Source organism: Octodon degus, unplaced genomic scaffold, assembly GCF_000260255.1.
Source record: "Octodon degus isolate 3935 unplaced genomic scaffold, OctDeg1.0 scaffold00047, whole genome shotgun sequence".
Lineage (NCBI taxonomy): Eukaryota > Metazoa > Chordata > Mammalia > Rodentia > Octodontidae > Octodon > Octodon degus.
Window position 1 is genome coordinate 2,814,652 of NW_004524623.1, and position 19,715 is coordinate 2,834,366.

At 41.6% G+C, this 19,715-nt stretch overlaps 1 protein-coding gene across 2 annotated transcripts in view; it reads right to left on the reverse strand.

Annotated features, from left to right (window-relative positions):
- Grip1 (glutamate receptor interacting protein 1) overlaps positions 1-19,715 on the reverse strand; it is a 269,779-nt gene that overhangs the window by 75,396 nt on the left and 174,668 nt on the right. Inside the window, exons 11-13 of one of the 2 annotated variants that reach the window (XM_023716318.1) lie at positions 18,845-18,997; positions 8,138-8,324; positions 7,401-7,546 (exon numbers count right to left, since the gene is read on the reverse strand). In XM_023716318.1, the coding sequence (XP_023572086.1) occupies positions 7,401-7,546; positions 8,138-8,324; positions 18,845-18,997 (486 nt within the window). Of the gene's footprint in view, positions 1-7,400; positions 7,547-8,137; positions 8,325-18,844; positions 19,001-19,715 lie in introns of both variants that reach the window. The other variant, XM_023716316.1, reaches the window with a different exon arrangement.

The following is a 19,715-nucleotide window of genomic DNA, read 5'->3' on the forward strand; positions in this document are numbered from 1 at the left end:
ATATGCAGTGTATTATTTGTTGAAACTGTCCTTCCGATACGATTTGAAACTGTCTCATTGCTATCTGTTTGTCAATAAAACTTTGAAAAAAAAAAAAAGAGATACACGCAGGGGTGATATTCGAAACATTTCACAACCAAACCCGAAGGGCACTGGCCATAACCAATTATACTGGATGACGAACACAGAGTTGTACCACAGGGACTTAGGAGGCACAACGCGTAGCAAAGGTGAGTTCTAGGAAACCCCAGAGCGGACCAGGGAACCTTGGAATGGACTGATAGTGGGCTCCAGTGCTGGCCACTTAGTAGAGAAGTGAGGCAATGAGCGCAGAACAGCACAGAGAGAAGCAGTGTGCACTGGGTGATTCTCAACCACTGAGAGAACGAAGCTGATTTTACCAGGATGTGACTAACATCTGAGACAGGAATTGATATATATAGATAGATAGATAGATAGATAGATAGATAGATAGATAGATAGATATAGATAGATATAGATATATAGATATAGATATAATTTATTTAAATCTCCTTGATAGTCTAGGAGACCTTTAATTGATGATAGACAGAAACTTCCTTTAAGGACAAAAACATGAAGCTAAATACAATTTTTTCTTGAAGATTTTGGAAACAAGTGTGAACAAGCATCAAGGGCAAAGGAAACATTAACAGAAGGGGGGATTGTGTGATGGCTAAAATTAACATTCTCAGAGCTTCCACCGTATCAGAGGCTAACATCCCATTGAGTCTGTGGTGCGGGTAGAACTGCTAAGTCCTCAGGCTCTTATTCCAATTTGGTAAGCACAAATTTAACTTGACTCTCTGCACAGCAGAGCTGAGTTAGTGTTAGATTTATGGAAACGAAGTATTCCCTTTCCTGTTCTGCCTTAACTTGGGCTTCTTGGCCTTCCGTCCTTTCCCATGAGGCATTGAGGCAATAAACTTTTTACAAGACTGGAATCTTACCTTCCAATTAAGAAAGTTCACTGTTGAGTGTTAAGCTAGAAAAAAATACAATAAAATTTTGATTTCTCTTAGACCTCCAGGCTTCTAGATAGCTGCCTCTAAAGCAAGATCCTGAAACTGCTCCTCTGTTTTCCAGTTTCTGTAGTGCTGCTGCTGTTTGCTTTCACTCTATTCATTTATCCCATCAGAGGGGTAAGAAAGGCTCCACTGCTTTTCTGACTTTCTGGCAATTTTCTGAACTTTCTCTCTGAATGTCACCAACTAAATTAGTACCTTTGGTTTCTTTGTTGTTTTCAAAAACCACTCTGATGCGTCAGGAAGTAAGCCCACCTATGTTTATTTGTTTACTTAGTCATTAAGAATGTGCACATTTTCCATTTCTCAACAGGACTTGAGATGAAAGAAATTGTTTATTTCCCCCAATAGACTTCAAAAAGACTGCTTTCCTATACTGGGACAGAAAGTGAAAAGTGAAGTAGGTAAAAAAACACGTGTGTTTTACTTCCTGACTGCAGGTGCTGTAAGTATCATGAATATTTACTTTTCAAATATGTCTCCATTTCCTGCTTTCCCTCCATCCTGTTGTGGATCCACCAGTTTTTGCTCACAGCTAAAGTGCATTCCTGCTATTGTAGCTCATAGCTCCTGAAAGAGCACCTAGACTCAGAGCAATGGAATAGGGTCAAGCAGAAATGGGCCCCCAAGTGCTTATGGGCGTGGCAGGAATGAATGACTGGATGCCTTGGACCAAGCACCCAAGTGGCCCGTTTGGGAGTGCGCACAAACCTTCGTTCTGTGTAGAACCCATGACACATGTATGTGTGACTTTTTCAGTTTTACTATTTTAAGGCAAAGTTCTCTGTGAAAGGGAAGGAGTACATCGCAGGTCTGTGTTTATGTACGTAGACAAAATCTTGTCCATGGTGCTGTCCTTATTCAAGTGAGGGCTGAGAATCACAGGACATAGAAAACACTGATCTAGCATAGTTACCATAGCAACATTTTGCTTTTATCAATTTTTAATGCAGGGAATCTTGACCAAGATGAATAAGAGAAGATATTATCACTTCCTGGAAAACGGTAATGGATCACTTCTGACTACATAAGATTTGAAATATTCATAATGATGAACAAATACCAACTAATAAATCTCTTTGATCAAGCTGTGGCTTCATTTTAATCCTTAGATGCCAACAAGATTTATTTTATGTTTAGTATTTTTCCTGTACAATTATTTGGCTGCTAAAGAAAAGGCATATTTAATTTGGAGTTTTGTAAAAAAAAAAAATACTACTACTAAGGAGAGAAAGGTTCTAATATTTGGAAAAACGGCAGGCTTAGAGTAAGTAAATATAATTATGAAAACAATGTTTATTTTGTTAGATTTCCATGTGATATTTTGCGCTTCCTTGGTTTTGCTTTATCTTTGTTAATACTATAATTAAAAACACATTTGGGTAAAAAGGCTTTTTTCCTTCCAACTGGTCTCCTTGCTTGCCTGAAGCACTCATTGCGGCACAGTAAGATAAGCAGCATTCATCATCCTGGACACCCCTGTGTGCAGTGTAAACGTTTAACTGCTCCAACTTAGAGGAAAGCATGGGGGTTCTGGCACTAATGGCAAACATTGTCTGATAGGGTTTTTAGGGAGGTGTCCCTGCTGAACAAAGCTGTATTTCCCCCAACAAAGTAACTGCAGAGTTAAAGAGTCTTCACGTAATCACGTTCTTTGGGGTAGACTGGTAGTTTAAAGATAGAACTGATCAAGGGATAATGTAAATTGTATATATGATTATAACTTTATAGACTTTATAGTACAGGATTTTGGTAAAGAAATTAAATCATTTAAATTTATTTGAGTGATAGTATTACAAGCACCTTCAACTTAAAAATGATTTTCCATTAAAGTTACTGTGAAGTCATTTGTACACACCCATTTCAAAAGATAAAACTTAGGCAAAAGTGTATTCACAGTTATGCCTTGAAATCATCCTCATGCCACTTAAAATCTTTACATAAAATAGAGATAGTTATCTTTGAGATTTAAGACTAAAGGACTAGTTTCTGCATATAAAATATTTCCAAGGAAGAATTTTGAAGAGTAGAGTAGATCCAGGAGACAGACGTCAAAATAGCTCACATCCAGAGATTCCCTATTAGGGTCCCAAGTTCTGGACTAGTGAAAAAAGATTATTCTAATACCTTTCAATACATTTTAGCACATCAGTGATGGCTAACTATAATGCTTTTCTGGGAATCTGATGCTGTGTCTGCATCCTGAAGAACAATCATATGAGTTAGTGATCTCTGTATGAGAAAGTAGGGATGGAATAACAGATGGGAACATAGCCTTTTCTTATTCTATCATAGATCATTTCTGTGGAAAAAACAAGGGCAGGGAGTTGACTTTAAGTTCTTTTTGCTTGTCCCTTATCAAGTAAGCTGGTACCAAATAAAGTTGGTTTAATATAGTCCCTAAACAAGGAACACAATTTGAGGACACATAAAATGAAAATGCATTTGTAGCCCAAAGAAATTCTAAGATCTGTTTGTGAAGAAGGTCAAATTGTGCTGGCCTTTCAACTATAGAACCATAGCAATGAAGTGCTGCAGGATGTTGTTTTGTTCACAAGGTAGCCCTGGCCCTGAGAGTAGAGCAGAGCTTTAGGAGTTCTGCCCAAGTTCTTTCATGATGGCAACTCTAACAGCCTTTATTTTTTCAAACATTGCATTTAAAAAATTTTTTTTTCATCAAAAAGTCAGTATAATATGATAGGCAGACAATGGGTTACATGTCAACTACTATTCACTTCGCAGTATGACCCGGAGTTTCGCCATTGGCACCTCAGTTTCCTTGTCTATGAATAACTGAAGGTTTGGGATTGTAAGATTCCTCTTGCTATGAATGCTCTGGTTCTTTCATTGATATATAGTCGTCCCTCACTTATCATGGAGGTTATGTTCCAGATACCTGTGAGATCAGTGAAAATCAGAGAAGTGGTGACATTATATTTTAGTATTTATATATATTTTAAGGCTTTATAAACCCTTCTCACACTCTTATAAACCTTTCTCACACCTTAGAAACACTTCTAATGTTCTTAAACCATTTTCTAAACTCATAAACCTATGTAATTTTAACAACATAGGCACACTGTATGGTACTGCAAAAATCCCATGATATAGTGAAAAATTCATAATACATAATTTTTTTTTCATGTATTTGGTACAGGGTCTCAGTACGTAGCTTAGACTCACAAGATCTTCCTGTCTGTCTCCCCAGCCCTAGGATTTCAGAGGTACACCACCACGCTCTGTTTTGGTGGCTGGCATGGTGTGGGGCCTGCATGGCATGTGGTACTGGGGACTGCATCCAGGGCCTTGCACTTGCCAGTCAGGCACTCTGACTGTTGATCTATCCCCTTGACCCCTCAATAAATAATTTAGATTATTATTTTTTGAAAACCCTTGAAACAGTGGGTCTGTGAAAGTTGAACTGTGAAACAGCAAGGTACTACTGTAAATACACTTTAGGATTACTGGATAGCTTTTCTGTTTAAATACCATAACTTCATGGTCCCTGACCAATTCTGACGGTGTTCTTCTATCTTGTGCTTAGTCACAGTGGACTAGAAGGCGGGGGGAATGCCAAACCCAAGCTACTCCATGAGATTTTTTCTCCCAAAGAATTATAAACTAAAATTTGCTGGGCACTTTTAGCAAAGATGGGACCACCAGGTACCATAAACAGATAGAGAAAACTTGTCTAGAGAGACAAATGGTGGAGACTGCAGAGAGAAAACAGCCAGGGGACACCAGGAACTCTGGAGAAAATGGCTGTGTTCCCCATCCTTGCTGCAAAGTGAAGTTCCTGCCACTGTCCCTTGGGAGAGTCAGCTCTACTTCCTTCATCATTTGTTCCATCATTCACCATGTATCGACTGAGAGCACACACTAATTTGGGAATGTGTACACTGGCAAACAAAAGGCACAGTCTGACATCAGGTATTTTATCCACTGGGAAAGAAAGACAATAAATAAATAAATAAATAAATAAATAAACAAACAAATAAATAAAGGTTAAGAAAAAACATAGACCTGGCAAGAGGAGAGGGAGAGGGTCAATGAATGTTTATCTGAGCAAGTAGAATTTGAACAAGGATTTGGATAAAATGAACAGACCGGGCAGACACGAGGGAAGAGCCATTGAGGAAGGGGCAGCCTTCCTTGGCGGGGGGTGTGCTTGGCACATCAAGGGCAGATGTCCCAACTCCCCTCCTCAGGTCACTGGCACATCCCTGTTAGGCTCACACGTAGATGGTCCTTCCCGCCCCTGGTGGAAGCTCCCAGCCTCTACCTCACTGCAGCACCTTCGCCGCCTGGAGCTTTGGTTCACATTCCCTGAAATGCTGACCTGTCCCTGTCAGTGTGACTTCAGCGTTCTACACTTACCTCTTCCGTCTGCTTTTGCTCACTGTATGCGTTTTCCTTCCTGAGGACCACAGTGCCTCTAAGTCCTCCCTTTCTTCTGTCTGCCGGGCTGATCCTTTACCAATTCTCATTCTCCAATTTAGATTCTTTCACATATTGGCAGTATGGTGTAGTGGTTGGAATGTGCCCTTTGGAGCCGGCCTGCCTGGGTTTACATGCTACCCCTCCCACCATTAACTCTCTGTGCTTCAATTTTCTGAGGACATAAAAATATAACCTCCGCCATTGCGGTCATATGTATTAAACAATCGAATGTCCGCATGCTGTTTAGGAATGCGACAGGCCATCGAATACGCACTTGGTAAAACCGATCATGATAATGATTATGCAATCACCATAATCATCCATCTGCTCTCCAAACAACAATCTGAGCCTCCTTGATGCACAATCTGTTTAACTTTCTTTAGCAGTCAACCTAATCTTAGTTCTCTGTTCTTATTCCTTGATAGCTAAGATTTAAAAACAACAGACACTAAACTGGACAGGTTGGGGGCACTTGGAAGCCCAGCCCTCAGAACCCTGAGGCAGGAAGATCACCATGAGTTCAAGGCCAGCCTGAACTACATTGCAGGACCCTCAAAACCAAGTATCAAACCAACCAAACCACCAACCAACCAACCAACTGACCAACCGACCAACCGAAACATCTAACAAAAACAAATAAAACTCAAACAGTAAAAAAAAAAAAAAAAAAAAAAAAAAAAAAAACAAAAAAAAAAACAAAAAAACCCAAAAGCAAAAACCAAAAACTCACCAAAATTTCTGCTTTATCATGCAGGTTGACAGTGCTGTGAACTTAGAACTTCCAGACTCTGCTTGGTCCCCCACCTGCTGTGAAGGTTGCTTTTGGTTGGCTCTCTTACCGACTCCCTTGAGATTCCAAGCCACCATCATTCTTGCCCCTGAGCTACTGATCTTTCACCTTTGCTTGACATTTCTTACAGGAACTACTTAAACATAGCTAAAATGTATTTATCTTCTCACATCTTCACCTTTATAGTTGGAGTTCTTTTCCCCTCTGCCTTAGATGAGTTATATGCTTATGTCCTGTATATAATTTCCTCTTCTCATTCCCTTGGGGACTTGAGCCAATGAATTGTGTTCTCTCTTATTTATCTGAGGCCCCAAACATGCTCAGATCTCCCCCATCTTAACAAAACAACAAAAGAATACCCTGCTGAACTATAAATTCCATTCATCTGCTGTTCTATGTCCTTTCTCAGCAGTTACATTTCTTGACCTTGCCGAATGTTTCCTGGGACAACCCTGACCCTGTGAGAGAACTACTGGATATAGGATAAGACAGCATAAAACAGAAAAAATAATGCATTGATAAATATAGCAGAAATTCTACAAGGAGGTGTCCATAGTAGTGTCCAGTCTCTGTATTTAAAGTTCAGCTCAAACTATCCCTCTTATTGCAAAAATCTGTACTGTACTAAAATAGTCTTGAATAAAATTTTCCTTGCCATTTTTAAAATGAGTGTCTAATGCAATTTCTCCTTAATACTAAAGACAAAATATTTACTTAGTGGGTTTGTATCAATTCACCTCATAAATTTTCATTGTTCTTTATACAACTTTCATGCGCTCTTTGGAGTGAAAGGGTCATGCAGCCTTTCTTGTTGTCAAGGCTGTATAATCTGTTTTCTCCACCGTAAGGGGAAAGTTAGAAAGAATAAAGGCTACATGACTTTATCAAATCACCTCCACAGTGGCTATTACTTAATCATTTTGTCACATTTATTTTGTGCTGTTCTTATGGTTGACATTTTAGTGAATAATACAAAGCCAAAGCTCAATTCAAAACGACACATCAAGTCTCTTAAACCAAAACATGTTTGTTATATAAAACAGTGGCTCCCCCTCTGCAATATTACCTACATAGTTCATATGGAGCCAATTTCTGGCTGCGCCACTGACTCGTGAGCCACACTGTACCTGCAACATCAAACTCGATTTCCAGAGTGACCTTGCTTGTGATGGAAGAGTCTCTGAGCAGCTGGTTGGCTTCCTCAAAGGTGCTGTCTTCGGTTGGAACTCCATTGATGGCCATCACTCTGTCTCCGATCTGTAGCACTCCACATCTAGTTTAAGACCACAAGTTATAAATTGCAGGCAGGGTCAGTCATTGCCAGGTTGAACTTATCAGATCTACCTTCTTTCATCGTTGTAAAATAGCAGAAGCATTTGGTATTATCTACGCAACCCAGTGGGCATCACATTAGGTACACTGTGATTTCTTACTCTCTTCTATTTCATGGTTACAACTGTAGGCAGTGAAACCCTATAGTATTTCTGAGAAGTAATTAATAATTCACAAACATAGTGCTGTTTTAATCGGATATGGGTCAAGATACAGTAATTGTGAATAGACATTCCTGTATGGTAGAGAAATTATTGAAGTCTGAACTTCAGATTTTCTTGGTATTGAAGTTTTCCTCTTTAATTATTATAGCCTCTAGTCTCCTGATGGACGAAATCTGCTAGATAAATGCATCCATGCTGATAATTCTTCTCAAATCTGATCAAGAACATAAAATTTTATTGTCAGAACAGAGTTCATTACACCTTGCATTTCCTGCACTGAGCCATTCCATAATTTATCAGCCATTCCAAGAGAGACAGCGACAGAAATGCAAAACAGAAAAAAGGGCTGTGGAACAAAAGCATCTCACCTCTCGGCCGGGCTGTCAGCTTCAATATAGGAAATCAAAGGGGGAGAAGACAGAGTCTCGGTGGCAAACACACTGCCCTGCAGCTGGATTCCAAATCCTGTGACAGGATCTGCCGTCAGCACAACCTCTGTGGTTTCTGTGTGCACAACCTGTCCGGCCAGTCCTACTGTGCTAGAGGCTAAAGACACTAGAAGGACAAATGTATCAAAGAATCACTTTAGGTTCCAGCAAGTACCAAGAATACCAGTATTTCCAAAATAAATCATGCCCCTGAACAAAAGCTCCTTGGTATTTGTGGGAGTTTCAAGTTTAGCCTCCCAGCAAACACTCTGGCCAGAGTTGAATGGGATAAATGAAACTTCTAGATGTGTCATGTTTCTGTCATGGAGCCAGGGAAGCTTCTTCTATGCGCCTAGCCTTCACACTAAGAACCGCTGTAGGAGCTGCAGGTGTAGGACGTCCTCAGGATCAGGGCTGGGAGCTCCAGTGCTGGCTCTACCACTGCACACCAGCTGCCGGAACCTTGGGGCAAGCAATTTCATTTTTGTGTATGTTTGTACTAACCAGAGAAAGAGGAGATGTGCTAGCTGGTCTAATGGTTTTTCTACTTTAGCCATCTGTGCCTGAGCTTTACTGACTTTACAAACCATCCATCCTTGAGCCCTGAGAAACAATTAACCTAACTCTGGCCCCAGAAGTGGTGTGGTCGTGCTGGTCTTCCATCTTCCTCTGGCACTGAGTTGGCACAATGGGATCACTTAAGCCGTATGCTCTTCCTACCCTCAGATGGGTCTGCTCAGTCTCTGTCCTTTCCTCCTGGGCTGCCAGCCTCTCTGTTGCCTATTTCTTTCAGTCCTCTAGTACTCATTTGAGCCCCCGGCCAGATCTCCATGTCTATCTCCCATTACTCCTCTGCTCCTCTTCTCTCAGTTTCCCTGCTCTTCTTTTCTCTTCTCCCCACCCCATCCCAGCCTCATCACGAAAGGACCATTCCCTTCCTGGATGCATGAGCGCATCTCCTAGCCCTGCCCACCGACTCAGCCCCTGTGCTTTCAGCAAGCTCTCCGCCCCCCGGGTCTCCTGCTGAAATACCACTTTCTCCAAAAATCCGTCTCCTAGCATCAGTACTTCAATTGAAACCTAAACACACCAAAATCCCTCTAAGCATAAGCGGTTTCTTTCACTCCTCTGTGGGATGAGGAAAGAGAAATTTTGTAACTCGCCTTGTCTCCTGCATGCAGCCATCTTTTCCTCACATGACGTCCATTGAACATTCCGTATCCTGTACTTATTTCTGCTTTGTCCCTTTTTAAACACACATTTTTCTACTTTTCAAAATCCCCTCCTATTCGCTTGCTGGTTCAGGTCTTCAGTCTCAGCATACTTCCTCTACGCCGGGCTTTTCCTTGTCCTCATCACATTGACACCCTCAGCCCACTGGCTCTGTGGCGCGTCGGCTATGTGCACTCCAGCCACTGATAATTCCATTCTACTTCCGCTGTCAGCGCATCCGACCCTCGTCCCTAGAGCACAGATCTCCAAGTCCTGATAACCAAACTGTCTCCTCTTTATGACTTCTCGTCCACCTCGTTCTGTTTCCTGGCCTAGTCATTTTCTTGTTGAGACAGGATTTCACTATGCAGCTTAGGCTGGCTTCGAACTCACTTCATAGCCCTGGCTGCCTCTTGCTTACAGTGGTCTTTCTGCCTCAGCCTCCTGAGTGCTGGGGTTACAGGTGTGTGCTGGGGTTACACTGTGCCTAGCTCTGGCCTCATAAGTTTCAAAAAATATTTCTAGCTACAGATTTTCCCTCTTCAAAGGACAGCATCCTAAGTGGTTCTTAGGTTGAGGAAGGCTTAGCTAAGGCCAAAATCAACATCTTTACCCACTGCCAACTACTGGTATCTTTCCCCTCACACTTGAAGTGGACCTTTGGGGATCCTGGACAATGCAGCCACTACTGTCGGAGACCCTTAACCATCACGTGATATGCTGCACTCCTGTACTCTACACTCTATAGCAACGGGCAGCCAACAGCACAGTTGTTACTAAGTTGTTGGAAGACGTTAGAGGAAGTCATCATAAATTCCCATTATTATTTTTTGCACCCTAGAATCCTTAGAAATAATAATCCCTAGAATATTTTGACAACTTGACTCATTACAGTACTGATTTTAAACATTTCTTTCCTTATAAGGGTCATACTTTACACTTATTTCATTTCCTACAATAATGAAAAGCTCCAACCATTTGACGGGTCCCTTAAATAACCTTCATTTCAACGTCAGTTTCTCTGAACTATCAACTGTTCTGCTTCTCTGTCCATTTCTGATGTAATCTTCCTTTCATTTCAAGGCTAACTCCTCCTTTTATTGTTTTATAAAATACTATTCCCTTTCCATCCCTTCTGTGATTTTGTGTCACAAAAGACCTATCTCTTGCTGCTTTCCTAAATGTTCTCACTCACTTCCCTACCTTTCTGATTTCTGTTTATCGATTTGTCCTGATTCTGGAAGGGCTTATTATTTGGCTTTTGTATTCTTCTTCACCATTTCCTGAAACTGTTCTCACTGATGACTTTGTAGTTGCCAAAATCCATGGCCTCATCCATTCTAAATGTTCTGTAGTGACTGGCTTAGGACCATTTTTTTCTGGACTTGCTTTCTAGGTTCTATGAAATTTTAATTAAAAAAAATCTTTTATTTATTCATTTGGTATAGCTCGGACTTGTAGAGATCCACCTGTTTTCAGCCTCCCTGGAGGCTGCATGTGCATGCCAGGTGCATGTGATTGCAGGTGCATGCCACCACACCTGGACTTGGTGGCCGGCTCAGCACACCAGTGGACAGGGCCAGAGCAGCCTGTGGTGCTGGGGATTGAACCCTGGTCCTTGTACTTGCCTACACAAGTAGGAAATATAGTCTGCTGAGCTATAGCACTGGCCCTCAAAGCATCTTTTGACTCACAGCTCCCTATTGTCTCAAATTTCATTAGCTGCTAAGTTCTTACACCTCTTCCCAGGCGTTCTGAATTTATTTTGCCCCTATTAACTTAAATATGTCTTCTATTAATGACACAATTATATGAGAACAGCTCAATAACCAGTTCTCCAAAAAGTTCAAGCAAAATGAAAAAACACTTCAGGAGATTCCGTTGTGTGTTTCCCAAAATATTGAGGTTGCATCTGAGCTACAAACAGGGGTCTATCCATAAAGATCAAACACTCAAGTTCCTCCAGCAGAATCAAAATGGTTTAAGGCACATGTGATATTGGAACACATTTCTGAGCGTGTAGTCTTGTTGCTTTTAGAGGAAGCAAATTTCACTTGGTACACACACACACACACACACACACACACACACACACGCACTGGTGATTTCACCAGACAGACATCACTCATGGGTTTAAAATGTGAAAATAACACTATATCATCTTTATGTATGTCAGTGTAATGTTTAAAATTTCTAAAAAACTGATTCTCATTTATCGTCTCTACATTACCAGCTTCCATGGTAATGGCGTGCTGAGGTTCTGACACCTACAAAGACAAAAATCCATCCAGAAGGACAATGGGTATCTGTTCACCCCAAATAGAAGCATTACCATGGCTGTGTCTCCATTTCCACGAGAACAGCTCTAAGTGCTTACAGGATGCGTAAGTCCTTTTACCTTTTACTTTCAAAACTTGAACATTTCATTACTTTTTATATCCATTTTTCTAAGACACGCTTTTCAGGCTCCTCTCAAGCTTTGTGCTTTCTCAATATTATTGTCAGAGGAACTCTTCCTTCCCCAACTTATCTGGTCCCCTAGCACAGGGCCGCATCGCCACTAGTACACGATATCGTACAGACATCCTGAGTGTGCCCAGCCGGCTATCTAATGCTAATAGGTGTCAACTTGGTCCCAGATTGGGTTTTCTAATAGGCAAAGTTTAGGATATCTCAATACCTCTCGTTTTCTTTTTCTTACTTTTTTTTTTTTTTGTATTTTAGAGAAGAGTTTACAGGGTGTTCAGGGTCTCACTACTAGATCAGACTCGTAGTGATTCTCCTGTTTACAGCCTCCCAAGAGCTGGGATTACAGCTGCGCCACCATACCTAGTCTCAACTGTCATCTCAGCATGCCCCGGGGGCGGGGCCGGCACAGCAGGCCTGGGGATTGAATCCCTGGTCCCTGCGCTTGCTTTCAGGCACTTTAATCCCCTGAGCTATTTGTTGGCCCAGTGCCTCTCATTTTCTATGAAACCAGCTTTCCGATGTTAGCAGTGTATGCAGATTTCTTCCGGAGATCGTCTTCTCCTATGCACTCATTCCCACGGTCTTTCCTGCTCTCCTGTGCGCTAAGCTCCAGGCCTATTTGCATACTTTCGGGTATTTGTACATCTTGTGTCCTCTGATTCCTTAGTCCCTCCCCTGGGTTTTCAATATCCTTTCCCTGGTGAATCTGTAAGTGGAATTAAATATTCATTTTATCACATTTCTAACATATTCTCCTTTTCCAGTTTTAGACAGGTTTTTATTTGGTTCCTTTTCTCCCCACTTGACCTCGAATTCTTGGAATGTTGGGACTAGATCTTGTTATCTTTGAAATTTCAGTTCCTGGAGCTTTCAATACATGCTGGATAAATGAGGAATGAATTAAGTTCTGTGCTATCACCTGCAGTTTCCTTCTTGGATCCAACACTTCACATGGAGGCTGCTGAGTTACCATAAGTAATTAGAAGTCATTATTCAGGACTCAAACTTTTTTTTTTTAAATCATGGTACATCATTGTAGCTGACAGGGTAAGGGAGAGTGAGGTGGCTATTTGTTGCTGTAGTTTGTGTCTATTTGTCCCCCCAAATCCTCATGCAGTCATGGAGTGGACTTCTAGACTTTGTGATTAATCCATGATCTAGTGCTGGGATTACGGCTGTGAGTGCTGCTAGGATTATGGCTGTAAGTGCCTTGGCTGATAGCCTGAAAGCAACATAAGGGAGACAGACTTGCTCTCTACTGCTATTATTGCTGCTGCTTCTATTTGCTCTAGCTTTTGTTCTTGCTACCACCAAGAAAGGCTGCTCTCTGCCATGTGCCACCCTGCCTTGGAGCCAGGTGAGTATGGACTGAAACCTCCACTAACTGTGAGCTAAATAAACCTTTCCTTCTTCATTTTGGGTGTCAGGTATTTGTCCCAGCAACAAGAGAAGAGTAATGAAACATTTGTCTATGAGGAAGAAGAACACAATTTCATGTTTCCTTAAAAGGAACATCATTCTCTCTCAGCTAGACTGTAGTTAAAGTAGCCTGTAATGTGTATAGTAGAAGTAGTCTCCAATCACAGACTTTGCCCACAGGATGGCCTACAAGTGCTAGCATATATTAATTCAGATACATTTTCTCTGTTGCTTTGTTGCTGTTCTTTGTTGATGTTGAGATACAATGACGTCACATCACACTTTCTGCTATTAGTGACACTAACCTATTAGTGACTTAGACAATGTGGTTTTTTTTTTTTTTTTTTTGCCTGCAGGGATCTAGAGACTTGTGCTTCTTTCCACGTACTCCTCACAGGAGCACAATGCCAGGGCATCATCTCCGGCAGGTCACTTCCAGTCACCCTCTGGGAAGCTTTGCATTCCAACAGCAATGCTGGCATTCCTGGGAATCTTCCTATCGATTTAGAGTTTTGACACTACTAAACTAGTTAAAAACTGTTTAAAAGGGCCAAGGAGATAGTTCAGTAGAATCAATGCTTGCCTGACAAGCATAAGGTCCTGAGTTCAATCCCTGGTACCACAAAAACAACAACAACAAAAACTGTTTGAAAATCATCTGTTTCCATCTCTATTAAGAACCAGAAGAAACAGGTCCGCTGAACAAGAATAGGTGGAATCAGATTAGAAATAGTCAAGACTTTCTCAAATGAGAGACCTCCTGTACTTTTTGAAAGAGACAGCTGAGGAATCTCACTGTTTAAGTTATTTATTTATTTATTTTTTTGTACTTTAGGGAAGGGTCTACAGGGTGTTCAGGGTCTCACTACTAGATTGGACTCCTAGTGATCCACCTGTGTACAGCCTCCCAAGAACAGGGATTACAGGCATGCACCACCACACTCAGTTGCAACTGCTGTCTCAGCGCACCCCAGGGGTGGGGTGGGGATGCACGGCAGGCCCCGGCCAGGAATGGAACCGCCGCCTCCCGCACCTGCTTGCAGGCATTTTAATCTGCTGAGCTATCTGCTGGCCCTAGGCTTTGGTAATAGAAGTACATACTAGGGCTGGGGAGATGGCTCAGTAGAATAAGTGCTTCCCTGGCAAGCACAGGGGTCTGAGTTCAAGCCCCTGTTCTGCAAAAAAGAAAAAAAAAAAAAAAGAAGTACATACTAAATGATGGTATCAAGACCTCTGTAAGCTCTATTTGTGAAAACTTGATGTGATAGAAATTATTGGCCAACATAATTTAGGATTTAAAATAAATTTATGTTATAGATTGGTTTTGTCATATAGTTATAATTTACATCATAAATATGGAATTTATTAAATGAATCTAAAAGTCCTCTAACATAATAGAGTTTATTCATTGAAACTATAAAATTTCATTTGAAATTGTATTGCTACCTTATATGTATTGGAGTCTTAGAAACTGTTCCCAGATATGAAAAAGATAAATTATAGACTTGGAGAGAAGAAGCAAAAAGATAAAAAGCATTACTTGAAGAATGGAAAAGAGCTCAGTTACCTGCTTTATCAAGGAGGTCAACAAATAAAAGAAAATAAACATGATTATAATCCTCTATTTTGAAGTTTAGGTGATAAATTCCCTTTCCAGTAGCAGATAGCTCTGTGAGGTAAGTAGTCAGCATAGGCTATGAGCTCCTGGCTCGGTCTGAAGATCCATCTACGTCTACTCAGTGTGAAGACAAAGATGACTGAATTGCTGACATGTCTATATTCGAGCCTCACTCACTGGTGTGTGTCCAGGTTGTGTTCAGGACTCACATCTGCTCTGTGTGGTTCTTATTCGCAGTGTCTCAGGGTTCTGTCCACAACTTCAGGTTTTCAGGGAATGATTTTTTTCCCCAATTCCTATCCTTCCAGAGGAAATCAAAGATAAACAAATGGTTTTTTTAAGCTTTGGGCTCTAAAAGCTGAAAAACCCACCACAAATTTTTTCAATTTAGGAGGCTGTTTAGTTTAGACTCAGGAATGACAGGCATACAAGAAATATAGGGGTGAGGTCCTAGAACATTTTATTATTTGATGTACTTTTTATTTTTATTTTTATTTTATTTTGGCAGAACTGGGGATTGAACTCAGGCCCTTGCACTTGCCAGGGAAGCACTTATTCCACTGAGTCATCTCCCAGCCCCCTATTATTTGATGTTCTAATGTGAGACTTCTGCCTCAGGAGCCCAAGCTTAGAAAGACCCACAACACTTCAGGTCATGTGACTCCATTTGTGAGGGCAGTAGAGGCAGTGGACATCCATAGGGTGGGGTAAGCAGTGAGGCAGCTTTGAATGGAAGCTGTCCCCTTTGAGGGGGATAGTCACTTCTAAAAGCTCATCCTTTCCATTAGCAGCTTTCACCTTCGGTTCTTTTTTCAGGGGAAGGAACTGTAAAATTTGCTAGTTTTAAAATTTTTTTTCCTTTGCCCTTGTAGTAGCAAGTGATGGTGACCAAAGTAAAGAACATTCTGGAAATGTGTCACTCTTTCTACAATTTGCGGCAATTCAGGAAGGCTGGGAACAAGCAAGGTCTTAATGGGCTTTGTGTATAAAAGCAGGAAGGAAAGAGCTAGATCCAGTACTTTTTTTTTTTTTTTTGCTCCGAATGCCTTCAGGGCAGGTTTGGCTGGCTTGAGTTGTGGGGATCGAACCCCAGCAACCTCAGCCTGACTGCTTTGTTCAAGCAGCCACTTAAAGAACTGAGCTAAGGGGCAGGCCCCCAGATCCACTACTTTGTCATGTGGCCACGGCAGGTGGATGATGCGGTTCTGGAAGGGGCAGGGTCCTCTATAGGAGGACAAGGGGAATCCTGGGGTGTGAGGGAAAGGCAGGCGGGATTAGAAGAGACAGCTTTTTCTACAAGAGGCTCTCTAACCCTTGCAGGGCTTTGTGAGCCTACCGAAAGCTTGAAGCTCAGGATTCTCTCCAAGAAATACACACAACCCTTCTATGTTTGAATCCTCATGAAATGTGGTTATAGATTCTCTGCATTCCCCCTTGGTCAACGATGCACAATGTTTTAATACTTATGTAAGAATGTTTCATTGTTTTCTGGCTATGTTCTTACTTTGTACTGGAAATTCATGTGACATTTTTTTCCCCCTCTCTCTTTTACAAGCTCTGGCCTCAACTCATCACTACGGTGAAGAGACTTTTTATTGTATTTGTGACTTTCACCACAATTCAGCATCCATACAAATAGCCTGGTTGCTATGGAAACGTGAGTATCAGAAAGTGGGCAGCAAATGGTAGCACAGAATAAAGGCATAAATAAAGTGGGAGAAATAAACCAGGGTATAATGAAAGTGGCAATGAAAATTTTATTTTCAGTTACTTAGTAAGATCTCGACACCTAATATGACCACATCAAGTTTAAGCAATAAAAAAGAATTCTTAATATTTTTAGAATTTGGAAATGATCATTATTGTTTTTAGATCTTTCTGAGGTAGAAATAAAAGTATATGACATTTGGGGCTTTATTATTTGACTAAAATAAAAAATTATGATCTCCTCAGCCTTATTTTTATCTTTAAAAATTGATTTTTATGTATTTGGTATAGGACCTCACTGTGCAGCTTGGACTTGCAATGATCCTCCTGTTTCAGCCTCTCCAGTGCTGGGATTACAGGGGGGCACCATCATGCCTGATTTTGGTGACCAGCTCAGCGCATCTGGGGCAGGGCCAGCACAGTATGTGGTCCTGGGGATCGAACCCGGGTCCTTGCGCTTGCTTAGGAAGGCACTTAGCCTGCTGAGCTATCTCTGTGGGCCCTCCTCAGCCTTACTTACAAGCACCCCATTAAATACACTGTTAGTGGCGGTCTAGTGTAGCTAATGCCTACAGCAAACATGAATGAGAAATGTCTTGAATCACGTTTCTGTTTATATTTCCCTGGACTTGGTGTTAGGCATAAATGACAGTGTGGCCTCAGCTGTGTTTCTTATGAAATTCAAGATGTGTAAATATCATCTTGTCACAGCCAAACATATTATCATCCTTTTGTACTCACAAACGACCTTAATTAGCACAGCAAATCTTACCTACCATAAACAAACTGTTAGTCTTTGAAAAATACAAACATTAATGAATTCATTTTAATTGATCTTTCCTGCTGAGGGCTGTTAGCCTGTTTCCACCAATGTGGAGTCCTACAGTGAAACCATGATATGCAAAAACAAAAATTCCATATAAAAATATCCACCTCAAGCCCTGAAGACATTATATGAAAGCCTCAAGACCTACGTTATGCCCACAAGTAACCACTGTAGAAAATGCGTACATTTCATAGTACTGTCCCATGGTATATATACAACAGTTACGCTACGCAAAGTAACTAATAGTGCCAATGTTCACTAGATTCTGTTTTAGCAAGTGTGTGTGGACACAAAACCTCATATAATCTTCCCCTCTTATCAGTACCAGCCTGGGAACACCTGGGTTTGGTTTTATTTAGGTAACTGAATGTTCTTCTTCATTTTTTAAGCAAAGGAAGAAAAGTGACCCTCATCTTCTTTAGGTTTCTATAAAGCAATCACCAACACATCTACCAAAAAAGGTACAGCGCAAGGTATATCCACACCTTTCTGAACTAGGATCACAGCTGGTTGGAAAGGTAGGTGTTCATTTCTCCTCAAAGTTACAGGAGTAGGATGAGGAGTATGATCTTCCTCAACAGAAACTTACAATAGGAGTGACTTGTGTTTCTTCTCTGGTAAGGTACTCAATCATGGTCTTTTTGTGCATACAGCCAGCTACCCCAAAGCAAGCACTCAGCCCCATCTTCCCAGTCTTGTTTAGTCTGTGTTGTGCTTGATGTTGCAGACATTTATGTTTTCAGGAATAATAGTTGAAGTTCCTATTAAGATACTGAGGGTAAGCATCCTTCTTAATCAACTGCAGTGAGTAATAATACATACATGTGAGAGAATATATGTGATTCACGTCATGAATCAGTGGATTCATGAAGGAGTATGTGAAATTTGGCGAATGAGATATAACTTGAAAGATATGTTCAAACTAATCATTGCTTTTTGGAAAGACCCGGAAATATAACATGATAAAATCTGTAATAACATTAAATAAATGCAAGAGCAGCAGAGCTTGCGTAGAATTGTTTTAGAGGGAAGAAACTCAAAGCAAAGATTTCATGTTTAAAGCTGCTCAGTATATAAAGGAGTCTAATAAGAAAATGACTATCTTTATGTTATGACATCAGAAGAGGAAAAAAAAAGCCAAAAAACCCTCAAATAAACTGTTTTAGTGAAGTAGTATGAACTAATTCACTGTGAGGTTGTATCTGGAGCAAGCATTACCATCTCCGTTACAGGTCTGGGGTCATGGCGCTTGGCCCAGGGCGGCTGGCTACCGAGCGTCTGCCTGGCCATGTGAGTCCTAGAAACACGCTCTCCCTGTCGGTTGGACTGTGTCAGACGTCGATGCCCACACCTTGTCCGCTGCCCACCGACTACAACCGGGCAACGCTGCACTCACGTGAGCTCTTGAAGTCCTTCTTTTTCAGCCTCCTCCTCATCATGGTCCCACGTGGGCTTGTGGAGTAGAGGCTGCGAGGCAGAGTCCCCATGTTCAGCGAGCTCAGGCTGTACGCGCTCATGGAGGTAGGCGAGAACGACGACGACACCAGAGCTGCTGTAAGAGAGCAAAGGCTTGGCACAGAGTGTCTGCAGGCGGCCTGAGCCCGCCACCCTGGCCAACCAGCAGCAATCCTGGGAGACGCAGGACGCAGAGCGGTGGTTAGCAGCGACCGCACCACACAGACAGCAGGCCTCGCGAGCAGCACACCGGAGACCCAGAGTGACGAGCATTTGTGAGTGCTGGGGAGCAGTGGGACCCCTCAGAAGCACACAGGGACACAAAGTCTCTATGAAATTTGCTTTAGGCAAAACACCCAAACATTGTCGGGTTGTTCTCCAGGAACAACTTAATGCTTCCGATACATAATCTCATTGTCATAGTTTCTGACTTAAATTCCAGAAGTGATTTCTCATGCACAAACATCTGTACTACCCTGAATTATTGGCTGCACTGCATACTAACCATTTTAAATATTTACATCCTTTCTTTTCTTTTTTTCATTTGGCACAGGGTCTCACTACACAGCTCAGACTCATAGTGATCCTTCTTTTTCAGCCTCCCCAGTGCTGGGATTACAGGTATGTGCCCCTACGCCCAGACTTAGTCTCAGGCTCAGCATGCCCTGGGGTGGGGCTGGTGTGGCATGTAGGGCGGAGGATTGAACCCTGGTCCCTGTGCTTGCCAAAGCAGGTAATTAGTCTGCTGAGCTATCTTGCTTGTCCTATATCCATCCATCCATCCATCCATCCATCCATCCATCCATCCATCC